Source organism: Mus musculus, chromosome 8 (assembly GCF_000001635.26).
Source record: "Mus musculus strain C57BL/6J chromosome 8, GRCm38.p6 C57BL/6J".
In the NCBI taxonomy this organism is placed as follows: domain Eukaryota; kingdom Metazoa; phylum Chordata; class Mammalia; order Rodentia; family Muridae; genus Mus; species Mus musculus.
In genome coordinates, this window is record NC_000074.6 from 79,048,602 (window position 1) to 79,069,016 (window position 20,415).

At 46.2% G+C, this 20,415-nt stretch overlaps 1 protein-coding gene across 21 annotated transcripts in view; it reads left to right on the forward strand.

The window, feature by feature from the left end:
* Positions 1–20,415, forward strand: part of Zfp827 (zinc finger protein 827) — a 166,283-nt gene that overhangs the window by 21,116 nt on the left and 124,752 nt on the right. For 20 of the 21 annotated variants that reach the window (XM_006531246.2, XM_030243704.1, NM_001294279.1 and 17 more), the window contains one exon: positions 11,649–12,689. In XM_006531246.2, the coding sequence (XP_006531309.1) occupies positions 11,649–12,689 (1,041 nt within the window). Of the gene's footprint in view, positions 1–6; positions 9,731–11,648; positions 12,690–20,415 lie in introns of those variants that run through there. The other variant, XM_006531242.4, reaches the window with a different exon arrangement.

The following is a 20,415-nucleotide window of genomic DNA, read 5'->3' on the forward strand; positions in this document are numbered from 1 at the left end:
TGGGTGTAGAAGTGTTCGCACAGCTGCAGGACACCCTGGCCCTTGGAATCACCTTAGCTAGCTGACTGGTTGTAGTTTTTGTTGACTTTTGTAGGCTTTTGGCCTTTCATCCTTGACTCCGTATGCATGTGCCAGGAGGTGAGTGGAGAAAACAAGAGCAAAGCATGAGTTAAGAATACATTTGATTGCCTGATAGACACACTGGCTCTGAGCCTGGCCCGAGTAAAGGTTAAAATTGTTGGCCTACCTCCTAGCTGAGCGTTAAGTTTGCATTAGGTGTCCTTGTGATCCATTGACAGGTATCATGGGGTTTTGTGCCCGACCAATGAAAACATAGTTTCCTACAATCAATGGTGCTTTTGGAGACTGGTGTAGGTGGTAGGCTGTCTCCTCTCCTGAATCTTTTGTCGGTATTTGGTGTCACTATATGCAAAGCACAAAGTAACTTTATCTCTTCTCTCTTGCTAAATTGTTTTCCTTCCATGGCCCTTTCCCTCTTGCATGCATGTAGTAAACTTTTAGGAAATACAGGTGTACAGTGTGATGTTTTCCTTTACCGGACTGAAGGACTTGGTCACGTTTCCATATAAGGTGCACCATCAGGCCCCTGCTGTTGGGACACACCCACAAATAACTCGATCATTTCATGCATAAGATGATTTCGGTGCATAGCCATTTATCTATCTAGGGGATGCTGTTTCTCAGACTATGGAGTGCTGATTGTGTCATTAGGGTCTTTTTTTCTGGTTAAGTTCTTTTTTTTATCTATTAAGGATTTCCTGGTGATTTCGGTCATTTTGTAATTTATTGCCCATCTTATAACAGGTATTGGTAATATTAGGGTGAAAACATTTATACAAGAGGAAATAAAAGTCAAGGAAGCAGGTAATTGACCCATTTATCAGCCCTAGCAGATGATGTCTCTGATAACAACCTGGTAGCCATAGTGAATTTATTTCTGATTGCTTGAGGGAACAGAGCCTATATGCTTTTTGTGCATATAGAGGTGCGCGAGAGGGTAAAGGAGAGAGCAGTCTATTCAAACTAAGCAAAACAGTTGGGTTTCTGGCCTGGCCTTTTGGTAAGTGGATTCACACAGTGTTTTAAACCACCCCTCCAATGTGTGTTTGCTACAGTGTATGTAAGGCTGAGTAAACTCTCTCTTGTTGCTGGTTGGTGCTTACCAGGTACCAAGAGGCTTCACATACGAATTTCTTTTTCTAAATCTTTCGCTTGAATGATATTTGGAAATGTGAAGTGTGTGTGGGCAAACCTGTTAGTCTGTTCATTTCATATAGCTTTAGCGGGTCATTTCTGAGCAAAAATAGCCACCTTAGCAGAGGTGGCATTACTAAGCAGGAGGGTTGGTTCTAATTGTCAACTTGACACAATCTAAGGTCATTGGATTTGTTGGTCTGTGGTCTTGTCATGGGAGGATTTTCTTATTTGTGTTAACGGAGGTGGGAGACCCCATCTGGATGTGGGTGGTACCATCTCATGGGCTGGGCTCTGGATGAAGGGAAGCTGGAAGGAGCTGAGCTCCATCGTACTTTTGGGAGTCTTTTCTTCCCTTCTGCTAAGTGGGTCTCAAGGATCAAACTCAGGCTTGGTGGCAGGCTCATTTATGCCGTGTCATCTTGTTGGCCCTACACACAGTTTTAATGAGTCTAGTGATTTCTTTTCTGCTTATCAAAGACAATAGCTACGAATTTAGAGGAAAGGGCCTCTGCCTTGGATCAGTTGAGACCCCTAATCTTCAAAAGGACTCTTGAAGTAAGAATCATCACTTGAAATCCAAAGGTAGGGGTGGAGGAGATGGCCCAGCGGACAACACACCAGCTACACAAAGATGAGGAGTTTAGATCCTCAGTGCCCGCATGAAAGCTACGATGCTGCTTGCTGGGAGCCCCAGTGCTGCAGAGCAGAGACAGGAGGATCCCTAGGCTCAGTTCAGCCAAAGCCCTGAACCCCAGGGGTCTCAGAAATAAGGTGGTCATTGAGGGAGGAAGACGGTCATTGTCATCCTCTGGTTTCCACACCTGCATGCATGGGTTGTGTGAGCACACAGGCACATCTATCCACCTCCAAGCCCTACAGATCAACAGGTGCTTGAAGCCAATTAATTAATATAGGTGCAAAACAATGATAATCTATGGAGTTTCTGAGACACACCTGTGTAATAGAAACACAACGGTAATCTCAACCTGTTAATGGTTTTGTTTGGAGTGTATATATTCTAAAATCCAGCTAAAATGAAATGTTAAAAAAATACTGTATATTTGGTGCTTTTGGTAATTTTTTTATTACCCGAAAAATTATATTTTTGCCACAGTGCTCCTAAAGTTGTGTTTGTCGACTTGGTTTTGTCGCTCAGTGAGAGCGCATGCCTAAGCCGTTATGCTCTTGGAACTGTGGTTGTCCATGACATTTGCTGACAAGCATCTGATGAACACTGTGGTAGCAGGTGTCTCTTAAGGGCTCCATTCGTTCACTCAATAGAGATTTCCTGGGAGTCTGCTCTGCGCCAGGGTTTGCTCTAGAATTCACCACTCACTGAAAGATGATAGAAAGGCTCCATGATGTTATGATTGGACCTGGGTTTCGTGGGGACTCTGAATCTTCTGTCGTGGCTTTGTCAATCAGCCAAGGGATCTCCCGCACACTGTTGTCCTGTCTCTGGGTCTGGCCATTAGAACTGGGTTTCCAAAATCATAAAACAGATTTTGAATTCACAAATTGTCTTTGTAGTTATATTGGACAAGTCTGGAAGCTTGTCTATGCTTTAGCTGAGGTCTCTGAAGACAGTGGTCATGAGACTGGTGGCAGTCTGCTCTCTGCTTGAGAACAGCAGTGGCCATGAAGCCACCACCACTGAACCCATGGCATTCTGCTGGTGTTGACCTAAGTTCTCTGCTATGGTTGTTTTGTTTTTGAGATAGTGTTTATGCAGGCTGGCCTGGAACTCCAGAGCCTCTTGCCTGTACCTCCTGAGTGCTGGGATCACAAGCTCATATATCACAACACACAGCAGTTCTCATTTCTCCAAGTAGATGGCTATCCACAGACACACGTGGCATCTTGAGAACTCGTTTTTCTTGGAGCCTTGTGGGAAACACCCAGTATTATTAAGGAAAGAGAAAGAGCTCTGTGTAGGATGCAGAATTTGTAAAAATGCTAACTAAAGACCTTTGGGGTTTCCAGGAGGGACTTCTACAACCAGTCATGGTTACCTTGTGTGGGTGGGGTGGGGCAGAGGGACTGTCTTCTCTTGCCTGGGAAGGGAACTTGGGGGTCGGGGAAGCTTGCAAAGTAGGTTCTTTCCTTTGTTCTATTTGACTCACTATTTTTACAGTATTGTAGATTCTCACTTTGAAGATGGTTTTTATTATCAATAGATAGAGGCTCTCCAATCTTACAGCCATCTTCCTTTCGACTCATGCCTTTGAGAAGTAGTAACTGAAGGCCTACTTTGTACTTGGTACTGTCCCAAGAGATGGGGGACACGGCTACAAATGAAACAAAGACCTGCTCTCCCCATTGTTGCTTGAGGGATTACCTGAAGACATGAGGACATTGGACACTGGCCACATGAACAGTTGGGAGAGAAAAGGTTTCTGAGAAAGAGATAAACAGTCACAAGGGCACATGGCAGTCCAAGTGAGTGCCTGGAAATGATGTCACAGGTATGGAGGTCATGGCTTTGAGGCTGGGATTGGATCTTGGTGATCACAAGAAGCCTCGTGGAGGCCTTGGTTGAGGCTGCGAATACTGGGATTTGACATAGTCTTGAGAGCTTTAGTCTGGCTGCTGGGTGAGACTCCCAGCCAGAACAAAACTGCTTCTTTGGCCTCAGCAATGTCCACTAAGGGGGTCTTGGTAGAAATGGAGAAGATGGCCAAGGACCCTTGTACAGAAGAAAGAACCAATAAAATCTGTGAGTGGATGAAATATAGGATAGGAATACTGAGAGGAAGCTGAAGTGTTTGGTGGGGTTCTAAGCTCTTCTCTTGGAGATGTAGAGGGGTGTCCATTTCTGTCGAGATGGCTGTTTTGATGGAGGAGCTGTCTGGTTGCTTGGTCATGGGAAGATGTGCCCAGGCTCTTTATCTGAGTACATCGAACCTGGTGTACTAACTAGGTTGGAATTCATTTCAAAGACAAGGAATGGTGTCACTCCTGGTGTGTTCATTTTTGTTACGCCTTTCCACCAAGGGGATTTGCATCATAATTTGCAGGCAGTGCTGTGTCTGATTACTGGTCTGGCCCAGTATCCCCTCTGCAGTCTCAAGTGTGGGCTTCTCCCAGGCTGTCTCTCAGCTGCACTAGTATCAGGAAGTTGGTTGTCTCCACTACCCTGCCCAGTTCCTAAGCTTTCCTCTTGGACTGGCTGACGGCTATGTCATCTCTGAACCTTTGTCCGGGGAACTGGTGGGGCCTTTATCTCGGACAAAGAACACCAAGCTCTGAAGACCTACAAGGTCCCCCCTTTCAGGTCCGTGTGGTGTCGGGAATTTCCTCAGGCTCTCAGGCCACAAAGGGATAATTTAGACTTTGGCAGATGAAGCCAGCCCAACTACAGATGTGTTTTGTGTTCACATCATAAAACTGGTGGAAAGCAGGTCTGGATGCCACAGAAGAAATTTATTAACCGGCATGGAGTGGGTGGGTGGCTTTTGTCTTCCTGGCACCTCTTGCCGGGTCTTTCTTCTGTGACCCACATTGAGCCTACTAGGTCCCACCCTCTGGCTTCTGTGATAGGCTTAGGGAGGGGAGCATGACCACCAGCAGACCAATCAGAAGAGGAAAGACCTTTTACTCCTGGAGAGAGAAAATCTAGGTAGCCCGCAGCCAGGTTTTTTTTTTTTTTTCCTCTTGTGAAATGTGGTCCAGGAAACATCTAAAGGCAAACGATGGTCCTTGCAAAATCCTATCAGATCTCAGCTGTGTTGTGGCCTCACCTCCAGCGGTACAATCCTCATGGAGAAAAAGAGTTCTTCGTGCTCTGTAGTCCTGAGGTTCACCACCACCAGCTCACGATCTTCCAGCATGGAGCAGGGTCTCCATGGAGCAACCGACTCCCAACATCGGTTGTCTAGTGGCATGGTATCTTAAGCTTGTGGGTGCGAGGGGATCAGCGGTGATGCTTACCTTTGGTGAATCAATAGTAGTGTGGTTTTTACATGGGAAGAATGCAGAATCTAGACATGTTTGCCTCGTCAGGTTAATTTATCCACACATACTACCTTATTCACCAAAGACATGTTCTACTTTGGTTGTTAGCAGAGGAACACCCAGTGTGTGGATGGGTTTTCAACATCTAACGCTGCCTGCACCATCAAAACCAACTTGTCCCTCTTTCCACTAGCACCATGTTGGTGGAATCCCTTTTGGTGGTGGCAGACTTATGACGCAAATGCTTGTCCAGTTTCTGCTCCACCATATAAACTGCAGGGCTTGACTTTGGGTCACGTGAATTCTGAAAACATTCCCTTATTTGTTTGTTGTGTTAAATCAGTATAAGTAGGGGTTTGGCTGTTTGTAGAGTACACCCCACTCTTAGCCCACAGGAAACCCCAGTTTCATCATCAGTACCATAGACTGGCTACAATGACAAACTTCAGCAATCCCAGCACCCAGAAAGGGGAGTCAGAAAGAAGCATTCTTGGCTACACAGCAAGGGTCCTATTGTGCCTTTCTGTGATCAAATGTCTTCATCAAAACCAGTTTAGGGGAGCAAGGGTTTATTTCAGGTTACATCCCATGGCTGCTGGGAAGCCACACAGCACACATGCTTGAAACAGCTGCCAGCCTCATTCACGGTGGGGATCAGAGAGAACGAACACATGCATGTTCACTCGCAGCACGACTCCTATGCTCACATGTGGTTCTGGACCCTCTGCCTAGGAAGTGATGTTGCCCATAGTGGCCTGCTTCTCCCATATCAATTAACTTGATTAAAACAACCCCATAACCATGTCCACGGACTGACTCCATGTATACGAATTCTTACTGAGACTGTCTTCACAGGTGGTTCTAGGCTGTGTCGAGTTGACAAGTAATCCTAACCATCCTAGTGAATTTGAGGTCAGCCTGGAATATCTCAGAGCCTGCCTCAAACAAATAAATAAACCCCCTAAAAATAAGCAATAACATTGTTTTTGCTAGTAGCTTTTGTAGTAGCGCTCTTCCAGCCCTACACATCACTTCTGTATGATGTCTCATGGAAAGGCTGGCTGTTTGATTTGCAGCAAGCATCACAGGTAACAGCTGATAATGCCGACAGTGATCTGTAACCTTGGAAAGCAGGTCTAGATATTTACCTCAGATGCATATTAGGTGGAAAGGGACTTGGAAGACCTCAGGAGGGAAATGAGCTCATTGGTACGGAGCAGGTGAACACGCCCGTGGGAGTGTTACAGAGACATTCGCTATTGACCCAAGCCAACCTCTGCTAGTCCTGAGAGACTGGTGGGTCCATGTGTGTGTGGCCCACTGGCAGGTATGGTATGTAAGCTGATTGAGGAATGGGCCTTACAGGTTTCCATCTGCCCTTGCTTCACCATAACTCAAACGCTGGGAACTAATAGACTTTTTGTATATGTTGTCTGTCCACCCGCTCTGCATCCTTCTAAAGGAGGAGGCCCTGAGCTGACTGTCAGCCCCGTTAAGTGCGCCAAATGAAAACTTTACAACTTTGAGACAGTGAGGTGCAGAGGCATTCTTTTCTGAGGACAGCGAAGAGTTCTGGATATCGACTTACCCGATTGCTGCTTGAGAACTAAATTATAAATAAATGCGTTAGGTGGTGGACGTTTGTTTTGTTTTACTCACAGTGTAGAGACAGAACTGTGTCTGGCTCTCACTCCACGATTGCACTATGTTTCTTCTTCTTTCTTGGACTTTCTGATTTTTCGAGGGGACATACAGACATGAACACGCATGGGTGCACGCACACTGTTGTGTAAATCTGACGAGAAACAGTGCAAACCTGACAGTCTAGACAGAGATTGTTGGAGAAATAAAAATGAAAACAACTTCGTTTTTTAGAGGTTAGAAACAGTGTGTTTACTGGAGTTATTTGCATTGGCTATTCAGAGGCTTCCCCGAGCGCGCGCACGTGCGCGGGCGGGCGCTCCGGATGCCTTGGCTGGGAAGCCGAGAAGGACGCAGGAAGCCTCACCAGGAGCTTGTCCAGCTCCACTGTTTCCTAGGCTGATTTTGTGCTGCCTGACAGACAGGAAGATGGAGGTGTCTTGCTGCGGGGCCTTCTTGAATGCAGAAACGTGAGAGTCGGGAGTACCCCGCCCTGCACTTTGTGGCACCCAGCAGGCCCCTCCTCTAGACAGCAGTGGCACAGCATAACATGCCTGCAAGTCTTTCCTCATGATGTACAGGGACAAGAGTTCTCTGCAGCTGGAACAGTAGTCTCTGTGAATTCCTGCATCAATGAAAATACAGGGGAGCCCACAAATAAAAGGACAAATAATAACAGATAATTTATATTTGTGGGGAAAACCCTCATAGTCTTGTAAACAGAAAATGATTTTGATTTTCCCCAACTTCTTTAAGTCTCTACATATCTTAAACGCACTTTTCTAAAGGCTTTTGCGCTTTTCATTGGACCTCAAGGATGCTTGAATCATTTGAGCTGTGTCTCCTCTCAAATACCTGTTCTTTCTCATTTGAGGGGATGTGTTCAGATTCTGGGGTCGTTTGAATAGTTCTGACTTCAGAACTGTCACCTTCAGGGAAGTGATTATGTTGTTAGTACTCGGAGTTCTCTGGGGAAAACAAAACCAACAGGATGGTTGTACACCACAAAGGTGACTTACTAGACTGGCTAAACCATACTTCCTGGGTAGTTCAGCGATGGCTGTCTTCATGCTGGAGAGGCTGAGAATCGAGTAGCTGCTCAGTACACAAGGCTGGATGGCTCAGAAGTCCAGCCTAAAACTGAAGACTGAGTGGAGCATCTCCTAGAACACGGATCTTTGATCCATGCTAAAAGGCTGAGGAGGTAGGGTCCATCACCAGTCAGGGAAGGCGGCAGCAGCAGTAGCAATCACAAGGCCAGGGTAATCACCATCAAGGGTGAAGTCAGGCAGGCAAAGACAGCCCTGCTTTTTCCTCACACCCTTTTCAGCCAGGTCTTTCAGGAAACACTCTCATGGACCCCCTCAGAGGTGTATCCCTTAGTTAATCCCAGATCCAACCAAGTTAATGACAAAGATTAACTATCACAGAGATTAATGGAGTGCTATGATCTTTGTATCCCAGTTTTTAGATAGTTCAGGGGAACATGTATCTCTGTGATTGTGTCTGATAGGAGTAGGGGATTGTATGCCTGAGAAACACACACAGGCATTTAGGGGCATACAGCACTCTGTGAAGCCTTTGCTCACTTGTAACAATTGTTTGGGGTCATTTTTTGGCAAAATTGGGAGATTGGTCTTATGTGGCGATTATTGCTGTGTGTCTCACTTGAGAGTCTTTGATGTCTTCTTCACTCCTAGATAAGATCGGTCTGATTGGATAACTCCCTTAGCTTCTGGCCCACTTACAAGGAAGAGGCAGGAAGGGACTGGAGACATAGAGCAGAGTCTACAGGGTCCTCTCCTCGTCTGACAGTCTCCAGACAGGGGGCTAATGGTCATTATGTGGGATGATCCCTTGCTCAGTCACCTAACAGAAAGATGCTTGAAGGTGTCTGGCAGAGCAGCCAGCCTCTAAGAACTTGGCAGAACCCATCCTGGAGGCCCTGTGGCAGACTTGCTGGTTAGCAGAGAAGCCAGGTGTCCAGAGATTTGGTCCTTGGTTCTTATGTTAGTAGTAGGTAGCCATATGGTATCGATTTCTTCATCTCAGTAAAATGACAAGAGAGGACACCTGTCTGTAACCTTTTAGGTTCTTAGAACCCTCATTTCATGGATCTTCCTAAGGTCTAGTTGACCCTTAATGCGCTGGCTCAGGGCCAGCCTTGAGTATCTTAGTGCTCCACCAGTGTGAAGCAGAACCCAAGCACTGCCTTTTAGATCATGTATTGTTCTGTTCACTCGTATAATGTGTATAACGATCAAAGAAGAGGCAGCTAGTTCTTATTGTAATGATTCTTCAAACGGTTTACATTTCTTGCTGTTTATAGTAGAGATGCTGTTGTTGTTGCTGCTGTGTTGTTGTTGCTATTGTTATTATTTTGAAGTATATGATACTTAATCTGAAATCTAGGTAAGTAGTTTTCGAAAGACATATAAAGTTGTTGGGGTTGATAGTGACTGTTTGAGGTTTAGTTACAAAAAACAAACACCCCTGCTCCTGGAGGCCACTGGGGAAATGAGGGTCCAGATCACCAGAGATTTCAGGACAGATGAAAAATGCAGAAATCAACTCAGAAAAGGAAAATGTGGCAAATGGCGGGGAACCAGACTGGGTTTTACACAGAAAATGCAATTTTAGCATTTTTTAAAAGCAAATTCCATTTGATATTTTACATTTTCTTGATAACTTAATAAAGGATCTGGGAAAGACGTTGCACCTAGTGTGGAAATGTGTCATCGACGACAGCTCCTCTCTGGACAGCGCGGGAAGAGCAGTGTTTTCACTTGTAGTTCCTCCTGTAGTTGCAACCCTGCAAACAGTGCAGAATGGCTTGGAGCCTACTGCCAGTCTCCAAACACTCATGGAACTCTGCAGGGGATCAGGCTCCCTGCTAGGCTCAAAGTGGGGTATGTAGGTAAGGGAGCACAACCTACCTCCAAGGAGCACCCTTTTAGAAGGGAAGAGGGGAATGGGTCTCTTAGAGTGATGTGAAGCAGCTATCAACAAAATGTTAAAAAATATCCTTGGAGTATGGCCACCAGCTGTCACCTTAAAGAAGCCATGCCCATCCCTCCCCATGCTCCAGTTCCTGAGGTGATCTCCTGATTCATTTTTATACTTGCAGCCGGTTTTCATCGAGGCAGCCAAGCCAATCAATCCATTGGCATCATAAGCCACGCCTTGAGGTCCCTGCCCATAGAGGCTTCCTCCAGTGGCTTCCAGTTTTGCTAGCTTCACATTCACAGCATGTTACTGATCTGCACATGACATTTTCTCACTCAGTCACAAACATCCTCAAGCAGACACTGCCCCCTTAGACTTCCCTTCCCTGCTCCACACTCAGACTCACTGTGCATGTGCGAACATGCGCACATGCCCTTATCAGAGTGGCTCTGCCCTCTGCAGGCCTGGGTCACTCTCCCAAGTTCCATGTCTCTTTTATGTGTTTGCTCCAAAGTCACCATCTCAGTGAGGGACGCCGTGTCTAAAATTGCCTGAGAAAGCTCCAAGAAGGCAGGGTCATTATTTTGCTAATTGTTGTTCAATTTAGAGCAGTCTGAATAATGTCTGGCACACCGTAGTTATTTGTTGAATGGATGAGTAAGAAGGAGAGATTAATTCTGTGGATCAACTAGAAGAAAAGAACCTTTGGAGCTAGGCATGAAGGATGATGGGTGGACTTTGTTGGACCTAGACATGAAGGATGATAGCTAGAATTTGGCCATCAGCCTTTCTGGGAAAGTGCCATCCAGATAAAAGTCACAAAGGTGAAAATGCGGTGGCACTCACTCGAGTTCTTGGAATGTGACATTCCACCTGACTGGCACGTAGGGAGGGTCGCAGCGGCAGCAGCAGATCTGTATATTAATAGATAGAAAATAACTCCTGAGAACTTGTAGTGGTGTAAAGGAACCGATTCCTAGTCATTACCCTTATTACATGGCAAGAATGCTGGCGACTGAAATCAGAACACTGGCACATGAGCTGTGCGCAGAGCCTGCTCCCTCCAGAGGCCACTAATGCAGACCAAGATCTGATTTTTACTGAGCACTTCTCTGTTTTCAAAACACGGTCACATGCTTATTGGAACTTAAGCTTCATAACTGGCCAACAGAGTGTGGCAAGTAGTGTTTACATGTTCAGAGGAGCTTTATCAAAAGCAGAAGTGCATGTTACACCGGAGGGAATGGAGCCTCAAACCTCCTAGGTGATATGCCTGAGGTCACTGGGTTAGGACAGGGGACCACATCTTCCTGGCTCTGCCAGGCTCCTCTCTATTTCTACACTATCCAGTGATGATGTTTGACAGCCTTCAGGCTTTATTTTGTTTTCCATATTCATGAACAGCAGTGGGCTATTTTTTGGTTTTGTTTTTGGTTTTCGAGACAAGGTTTCTCTGTGTATCCCTGGCTGTCCTGGAACTCACTCTGTAGAACAGGCTGGCCTTGAACTCAGAAATCCGCCAGCCTCTGCCTCCCGAGTGCTGGGATTAAAGGCGTGTGCTACCACTGCCGGGCAGCAGTGGGCTTTTTATCAAGCCACTTTTCTCTGAGTGTTTTTCTCCTCTTTCTCTAGTTCAGCTCGTACTGAATCACTGCTTAAAATGAGAGACTCGTAACATGAGCTATTCTTTTTTCTTTTTTTTTTTTTTTTGTCTTTGCCTGTTTAGCATGTTTACCTTGAGTCAGCTCTTGGTGTAGCTGGCTTTGGTGTGGTTCTCGGGTGGAAGGGAAAAGTGTGCATGTCATCGCCCCTCCCCCGCCCCCTTTGAGTGTCTCAAATGAACTGGCTGTTCTCTTTGGGAGTAACCTGGTCTTCTTGATTCCCTCCAGATGTTAGTAGGCAGGACGAGGCGGAGGGAGATTTCAGCGAAGGAGAGCAGTGGTACGGAAACTCCTCTGAGACTCCGTCAGAAGCGTCCTATGGGGAAGTCCAAGAGAACTATAAGCTGTCCCTGGAGGACCGGATCCAAGAGCAGTCCACATCCCCCGACACCTCCCTGGGCAGTGCCACACCCAGCAGCCACACGCTGGAGTTGGTGGCACTTGATGGTGAGGTTCTCCGAGACTCGCTGCAGTGTCAAGGTCACCTTTCACCCGGAGTGTCCTCTGTGTGCGATGATGACCCACCTAGTTCCAATAAACCTCTGAGCAGCAATTTGAGGCGGCTGCTGGAGGCCGGGTCCCTCAAACTCGATGGCACAGCCAATGGCAGGGTGGAGTCTCCCGTGAATGTTGGCCCCAGTCTGTCATTTTCCCCTCCGTCCCACCATGCCCAGCAACTCAGTGTCCTGGCCAGGAAGCTGGCGGAGAAGCAGGACCAGAGTGACCAATTCACCCCAAGTAACCGTTTCATATGGAATCAAGGTAAGTGGTTGCCGAACTCAACCACCACCTGTGGCCTGTCCCCTGACTCCGCCATCCTCAAACTGAAAGCCGCAGCCAATGCTGTTCTGCAGGACAAATCTCTGTCCCGGACTGAGGAGAGCCTGAGGTTTGAGTCTTTTTCCTCCCCGTTCAGCTCGCAGTCTGCCAGCTCCACCTTGGCGGCCTTGTCTAAGAAAGTGAGCGAGAGAAGTCTGACTCCGGGTCAGGAGCACCCGCCTCCTGCCAGCTCTTTCCTGTCATTGGCCTCCATGACCTCCTCCGCAGCCCTTCTGAAAGAAGTGGCTGCCAGGGCCGCGGGTAGCCTTCTGGCTGAGAAGTCATCTTTATTGCCTGATGACCCTCTACCACTGCCGTCTTCTGAGAAGAAGCCAGAAAAAGTCACCCCGCCCCCTCCCCCACCTCCTCCGACAGCGCAGCCGCCTCAGTCCTTGGAATTATTGCTACTTCCAGTTTCCAAGGGAAGAGCCTCCAAGCCCTCCAATTCAGGTATGGAATCTTGTTCAACCGCACCGCTGTTCTCTCTTGACTGTAAACTGCCCACCACGTCTTCCTCTTTGCCCTTTCACTGGCGTGGGGTGGGGGAGCTTCCCATCCAAGACGAGGCAGAAATCAAAAAGCAAGAACACAACAAAATACTTAAAATGGACAGCATAATAGTCTTCCATGTGTGTGCCACACAAAGCCTTCACAAATAGCCGTGGTTTTGAAAAGTAATGAATAATCTTAGCGACGTGCAGTATCCTCCCTCCCTTTCATGCGCCCTCCCCACCACCACCCCCGCCCCTTACCAAGTTCAGACTAGGTCCATACCAGATACATTTAATAGGGAAGATCAAAGCAGCCTTGCCAGAGTGCAAGGCGTCAGGGGAACGCAGAGGGGAAACACTGCTTTAGAGACAGTGGACAGGAGAGGCCTGCTGGCTCCGGCACAAATGGACTTTTGTATAATCAGTATAACTGCTCTGCCCTAGTTGATCACAGCATACACCTTTATGTTAGGATTCTTATTACGTTTTTCTGTGGAACGTGAGCTTTGTTCACCTATCCTATTTGCCTGTAACTTCTTGTCAAACAGTGCAAGCATTTCTTGCACAGGCTTGGTTTTGTTCAAATCCATTCAGATATGGAAGACTGTGTGTGGCAATGTAAGATGGTCTTTCTCTAAGACATCTCTGTCCCATAGAGCCCTGGCACTTACAGCCAGATGCTCTGAGGAAGGGGCTTAGTCACCGCCGAGCCACCATTTCATGTCCTGCTTTGCTTCAGAACTGCATTTGTGATGCATTTGTGTTCCTGGGACAGGGGTGATTTCAAATGTCTCTCATGGATAATCTGCAAAAACTGGAACAGGAAGTAGACCATGTCCTCTCATCACTATACCATTGTGTGTGACCTGGCACCTGTCAGTTATCCACAGCTGTGCGGGTGAAATGTGCTTGTGATCAGAGTTGGCACCAATTTGATATAAGTGGCACATGGCTATTTAAGTTACAAACGTACCAAATGCCATAACCATGATCACACGGAGATTTACGGAGGGTCAGCGGGTTGGCTCTGTAGGTAAAGGCTCCAAACCTGACTCCCGGATTGTTCCCTGGAACTCAAACAGAGCATGACTCCTGAAAGCTGTCCTTTGACCTCCATGCATCAAGCATACAGATGTCACACACATACATGCACACACTCACTCTGATAACTGTAAAACAAAACAATGGTAAACAACAACAAACTTTGTAAACAAGTTAGGCACAATGACCTATCATCCCAGCACTCAGAAAGGCTGAAGATTTGAGACCAGGCTGGACCCAGTAAGACCCTGTCTACAGACTAACTAACAAACAAGGAAAGTTGCAAATTGTCTTTAGACACCCATCTTTGTCTGGCATCTCTCTCTCTCTCTCTCTCTCTCTCTCTCTCTCTCTCTCTCTCTCACACACACACACACACACACACACACACACACACAGACAGAGAGAGACAGAGACAGAGACAGAGAAACACATGCATGCATGTACACTCGTGCACACGAATCATAAGTGCAGGGCTTCTCACATTGGCACAGTGCTATTCAGGCAAAGCCAAATCGCAGTCTTCAGTTTGCCAGTAAACCAATAATAGACTAATGGTGTATAGTTACAGTCTTTATATTGGAGAGGTATAGGCAGAGGGGTCAGAAGTTCAAGGTCATCCTTGGCTACATAGTGACTTTGAGGTTAGCCTGGGCTACATCAAACCCTATATGGGGGGAGGGAGAGGAGAAAAAGTACCCCAAACAAACCAATGACACGTTTACCCTTTACTTCCAAAAGGAGACCATAAAATCACACACCACCCTGATTTTTCTCCTGTCCTGGCCTCTCTCTCTCTCTCTCTCTCTCTCTCTCTCTCTCTCTCTCTCTCTCTCTCTCTCTCTCTCTTTCTTTTTCCCTTTTTCTTTTTGGTCTTTCTTCAAGACAGGGTTCCTCTGTGTAGCCCTGGCAGTCCTAGAACTTGATCTGTGGATTAGGCTAGTCTTGAACTCAAAGAGATCTGCCTGCCTCTGTCTCCCAAGTGCTGGGATTAATGGTGTGTGCCACCAGCACCTAGCAGCTACCATCCTGATTTCAAGCAGGATTTTTTTTTTAAAGCTGTTTCTCGAAATGTTACCCAAAAAAAAGGCATATAACACATTGTTTCTGGAGTTCTAAAGAGCTGTGTGCTAGGGAAGCTGGTCTTGTCTCAAGTAATTTAGACACCAGACATTGCTTTGTCCTTCTTTGGGTCAAGGGAGTCCAGATCATGAAAAAATAGTGTCTTTCAGGTCTGGCTTTATTCTTCTTTTTTGAGCAGGATTCTGTTGTTGCCAGGTCATGATGTGTTGAATTCCTTGAGAGTCCGGCACTCGGTAGCCTTTCCACCCCTCCAGAGAGACGTGACACTCAACTGGGAGGTTTCTTTCATGTGACCTGTGCCCCAGCACATGCTACACTGCTCCTCTGAAAGGGGACACGCTAGAGGAAAGATGATGTCCATTTGCTATAAAGATAAATGTCACACATTGACTCAATTCTCTTTGAAGCCACTGTTCTCTTGCAGCTCAGAATAAAATAAATGGTTTTGATTTTCAAGACAAAGTTTCTTGCAGAAAGCCAATGGGAGTCCCAGTATGCCAGGCTCCTGGTTAAAGAAATAACAGGTATCGTTTCAGAGAGAGGGTCTCAAAAACATCATTTTGTACAAAGTAAAATCTACATCAACTTCAGAGCACCCTGGCCCCAAGAAGCTGACAACTGAAGCTGTTTGTAGGGTCAGTCCAAAAGGGCTTTCTGGGCTGATGTTTCTTTTTGGCTTTATGGGGTGTTATTAAGATCTCTGCAGATGCCTGCAAAGTCTAGAGAAGATGGCCTCTCCCCAGCCTCCCAATAGATTCACGGTTGCTAGAGCCTTTATCCAGAACAATTACACAAGCTTGCCTAGGACACTCAGTTTCCAGCAAGAATCAAATCTGCTGCTGGTCTCGGATGTTTTCAGAGTGATTTAAATGTGGAATGACTGTTGGCATAAGGCTTGGTTGTATTCAATGCTTATTAAGACACACACTGATAATGTCACATATGTTAGCCATAACAGCTTTGTTAGCTAAGGCTATTTCTACCCCTACCTCTCGCCTATTGAAACAGCATTGGAGAGACATGTCCTAGAGATTTAATACGGAGTGTATTGGGGATGTAGGTAGGTTCCTAGAGTGCTTGCCTTCATGCACTGAGTCTTGGGTTTGATCCCCACACCTCGTTAACTTGCTGTGGCAATGCTTACCTGCAGCACTCCAGAGGCCACAGGACGGTCTTTAATGTCTTATTCAGCTGTATAACAGTTTGTGGGCAGCTGGAGCTACAAACCAACCTCAAACAAACGAAAAGATTTTAAAAAAAACCTTTACATGGAGTTTAAAGCCCTTGAATATTGGTAGAAAGGAGGAGTCACCCTATACATGCATGCACCCGTCGAATGCATAGGTCTAAAGTATTGATGTAATGTCATGTGCATAGAGTATGCATACATACCCAGGGCCCCCAGCATCTAAAAATACCATCTATGCGCAGGGTAAGAGATGTAGGCGCATTTGCTCAAATGCAAATTATCTTGACTTCCAGCACATTCTAGTGTAGGCTCTAACGAGAAATGTTTGATTTCAAAGCCTACAAAAACTTGAAATTTTAAAAATAATACCTGAAAAAGAAAAACATTCATGATTTATCATTGTTATTATTATTTAGCTCTGTGAGGTTCTGTTTTTATTGTTCTGCGGATTTATGTTGACAACAGAGTAGAACACCAAACTGGAAATTAAGAGGCGCACTCCGATCTCAGCTCTGTCTCTAGATAGCTGAGCTTCATTCAACGCCCCCACCACACCTGCACGCACACATTCAGTTTTCTTCATTGTGTGCTAACAGAGAGATTTAGAATTGTCACTAAGATCACTTCCTCTTTCCTTTCCTTTCCTTTCCTTTCCTTTCCTTTCCTTTCCTTTCCTTTCCTTTCCTTCCCTTCCCTTCCCTTCCCTTCCCTTCCCTTCCCTTCCCCTTCCCCTTCCCCTTCCCCTTCCCCTTCCCTTTCCCTTTCCCTTTCCCCTTCCCTTCCCTTTCCCCTTCCCTTTTCCCTTCCCTTTCCCCTTCCCTATCCCTTTCCCCTTCCCTTCCCTTCCCTTCCCTTCCCCTCCCCTCCCCTGCCCTCTCCTCCCCTCCCCCCTCCCCTCCCCCTCCCCTCTCTTTTCTTTTCTTTTCTTAAAAATACTAAACACATAGCTTGTTTCTTTTCAAAGCTTCCTGTCAAGTCTCCAGTAAGATCATCTCTGCTTTGTGCAGAACCTGTTCATTTTGATAGTTCAGGGTGTATTGTTCGACTTCATCAGGAATGTAACTTTCATAGAAGCTGCTCTGAGTTTGCTTTTGAAGCAGCTGAGATGTAAATGCATGCGCACGTGGCTGCTCATGCATCTGTTGGACCAGGAGCATCTCTGGGCATACCATGTGAGAGGCATGCACTTTTGGTTCACTCTGGCCCCATAAGTGAGTTTCATTGCTCATTCATTCTGCCCAGACCTTTTCACTGAACCTCATTACAGGCACTGTCTGGAGCTCAGGAGATACACAGGTAGGATCCCCAGCTACATCCCCCCTCCCCCTTCATCTTTCTCCTATGATCTTCTTTCCACAGGGAGCTTGTCTAGGCTAAGATGCACAGAGGGCTCCTGGTCCTTATTTCCTCAGGGCTTCCGATGCCACTCCTGAGTTAGGCCACTTCTGAGCTACACATTCCCAGCTGTTCTTTGCATCTGCTCTGAGGGTAGATTTTCTGCCTGGGAGGGTGTATCCACAGTCCATCCTCATTCCGCACAGTAAACCTACCACTCCTAAGTGCTTCCACTGACCTGGGTTGCCTTCTGTCTCACAGTTACTGTCTGTAGAGGGAGCATGCTTTCTCTCACAGAGCACATTAACAGTTCTCTGTCCCACTGGGTCTGTTAGCATCAGGTGGAATTTGGTTTTGTTTGCAGTTATGTATTTGAGGGGACTGCTTTACCAGGCAGGAATAAAGTAGGTAAAATCACGAATACTGCAGTCTTGGTGCTTTTCAGAGTGTGTGCTTCGTCCCAGGGAGGTGACTGCAATTCCCCAGACCCCAAAGGTGAGCAAAAGTTAGAGCAAACAGTTTGGCATACGAGAGAAACCGCTTTCTCCCACCCACCTCCTGCCATCAACAGCATCGTGTATCAACAGCATCGTGTACACATTGGATCTGCCCTAAAATGTGAAATCCTTGAATACATAAAACTTCAAATGTCACCAGGAGCTGACCACTGTCACAGTCTGGAAATCATTCAGGGCATTCTGGTGACTTTTTTCATCTGACTTCTGTCTTATTTCCTTCCACCATAGCTTAAAATTTCCAGAGAGCTGGGGAGATGGTTTCGTTAAAGAGCTTGTTACACGGCATAACGATCTGAATGTGATGCCCCAGAACACCCATAAAAGCGTGCCTTTGTAATCCCCGTGCCAGGGAGGCTGAGACTGTCCGATCCCGATGATTTTCTGGTCAGCCACTTTATTGAGCAGGCTGGTTCCAGGCTCAGGGGAGAGACATAGTCTCAAAAAAGTAAGGTGGGGAGTGATCAAGGAGCCCGTTCACACTTGACTGCACACACACACACACACACACACACACACACACACACTTGTGCTCGCTCGGGCACGCGTGCATGCACGCATTCTTGCGCACTCTCGCATACAGCTCCAAATGGTTATGAGTGTGGCTATTTTTCAGTCAGTGTCTTCTCATTATATTTTGCTAGTCTATTCTAGAGCTCCCTAGTTTGTACACGATTCATGTGTGCTTGGGTACTAATTAAAACTAAAGGCAGTGTAGTTTCAAGATGAAGTAAATGGATTTATATGGAGTGCTAATATGCAGGCTTTATTACATCGATGCATTATTTATCTTTGGAATCAACTGAGTTCCTACTTGCCAGGGCTACTTACAGATGATACCGGAAAGAGTCTGGTATAAGGTAACGTGTTGCACGTAGTACACTTGAAAATACAGAATCACTGATTAAGATGGTGACTCGGGAGAAGATCGAAAGATCAGAGAACTTGATGACCGTGTAGGCAGAGCATGGTTCCAGGGGAGTCTGCACTCTGCCATGTTGGTTTTGCTACTTAGTGCCTTCCTCAGCTGTGCCATGAAGTTGCTGGCCCGGGCCCTAGGTCTCAGCTTCTCCTTCCCTTCTTCCTCCACTTGTTCAGTAAAATTGGTTTCTGGTTTCAGTAGTGGGAAACACTCCTGTAAGATAGGGAGCTGTCACGGCCTGTTGGTGTGTGTCCTCCATGTTCCTCTGATGTTCTTATGATACAGCATACACATCATTATCATTTCCTCTATTGTGTAACAACAGTCTCACCTAGATGTCCAGTCTGGGCCTTGCTTGACAGTATATTGTCCAATATGTAGGCTTTAGGGACCAAGATATTAGTATGGGAGCCAGTGATGGAGGAAAGAATGGTGCCAGATTGGAGATGGAATGAGATCTTTCCAGATACCACAGCTAGAGGAGCTCTGGCCTTTCAGGATTGAGTGCCTGTCCAATCAGGAGTGAGTGATAAGAGCTGGTCCAATCAGGAGTGAATGATAAGGGACTTTCCAATCAGGAGTGATGCTAGGGGCCTGTCCAATCAGGAGTGAGTGCTAGGGGCCTGTCCAAGGTGTTTTTCTTAGAGCAGATGGAATGTTCAGTTGTTCATGCCTCCTTCCAATCAGAACACCAGAAGCTGACTTTTCAGTGCTGAGGGTTTATGTTCAGTTAGAGGACGCCTTTTCTAGTTGCTTGGTTAAACCAACTAGTATCACTTATACCTGTATTAGTAAAATTGGATTTTTAAAAAAACATCGCCTAACCTTATTTCCAAGCCTTTCTAGTTCCATCCATTTTAAGTGGCTCTTGGCATGTAGAAGCAGGGTTGACTCACTGAATAAATAATGAGATTATCTTGAAGTATGCACTTGGGAATGTTTCCTTTAAAAATCACAGAAGTAATGTTCGTATTTAAAAATTCAAATGGTGCAGGATGGAAAGGGGGCCCAGCCTTTCCCTTACCACCACCACCACCACCACCACCACACCACCACTATGCATGTGCACCAACTCCTTCCTCTTAGCTCACAGTTCTACTGTGGATGCCTGTTCAGAAGTTTCTAGAGTGTGAATTCAGAAAGTTCTCATGCAATACAAGGATGCCAGGTTTTCATTGTTAGCTTCTTGTAATCATGCTTGCTCTGATATTTTAAACCAGAGCCAAAACATATCTGTTTGCTTGTAAATACTCCCATATCTTTACATCTACAAGTAAGACTAACACAGTTCCACTGTCCCATCTAACAGAGCCAACAATTGCTTTAGGGAATTAAGGGGCACCACCTCTCTTCAATGGCAAAGAAATGCCTTTTACCAGAGTGTAGATTACATAGGTTCCAAATAAGCGTCACACCTTCCATTTGTTTTTGTGTATTCCTTTTTGTTTTCTTCTTAGTCATAATTTATTCTCTCTGGATGTGTGTGTGTGTGTGTGTGTGTGTGTGTGTGTGTGTGTGTGTGTGAGAGAGAGAGAGAGAGAGAGAGAGAGAGAGAGAGAGAGTGGGAGTACACATCAAGGCCAGAGGTCTCTGCTGCATG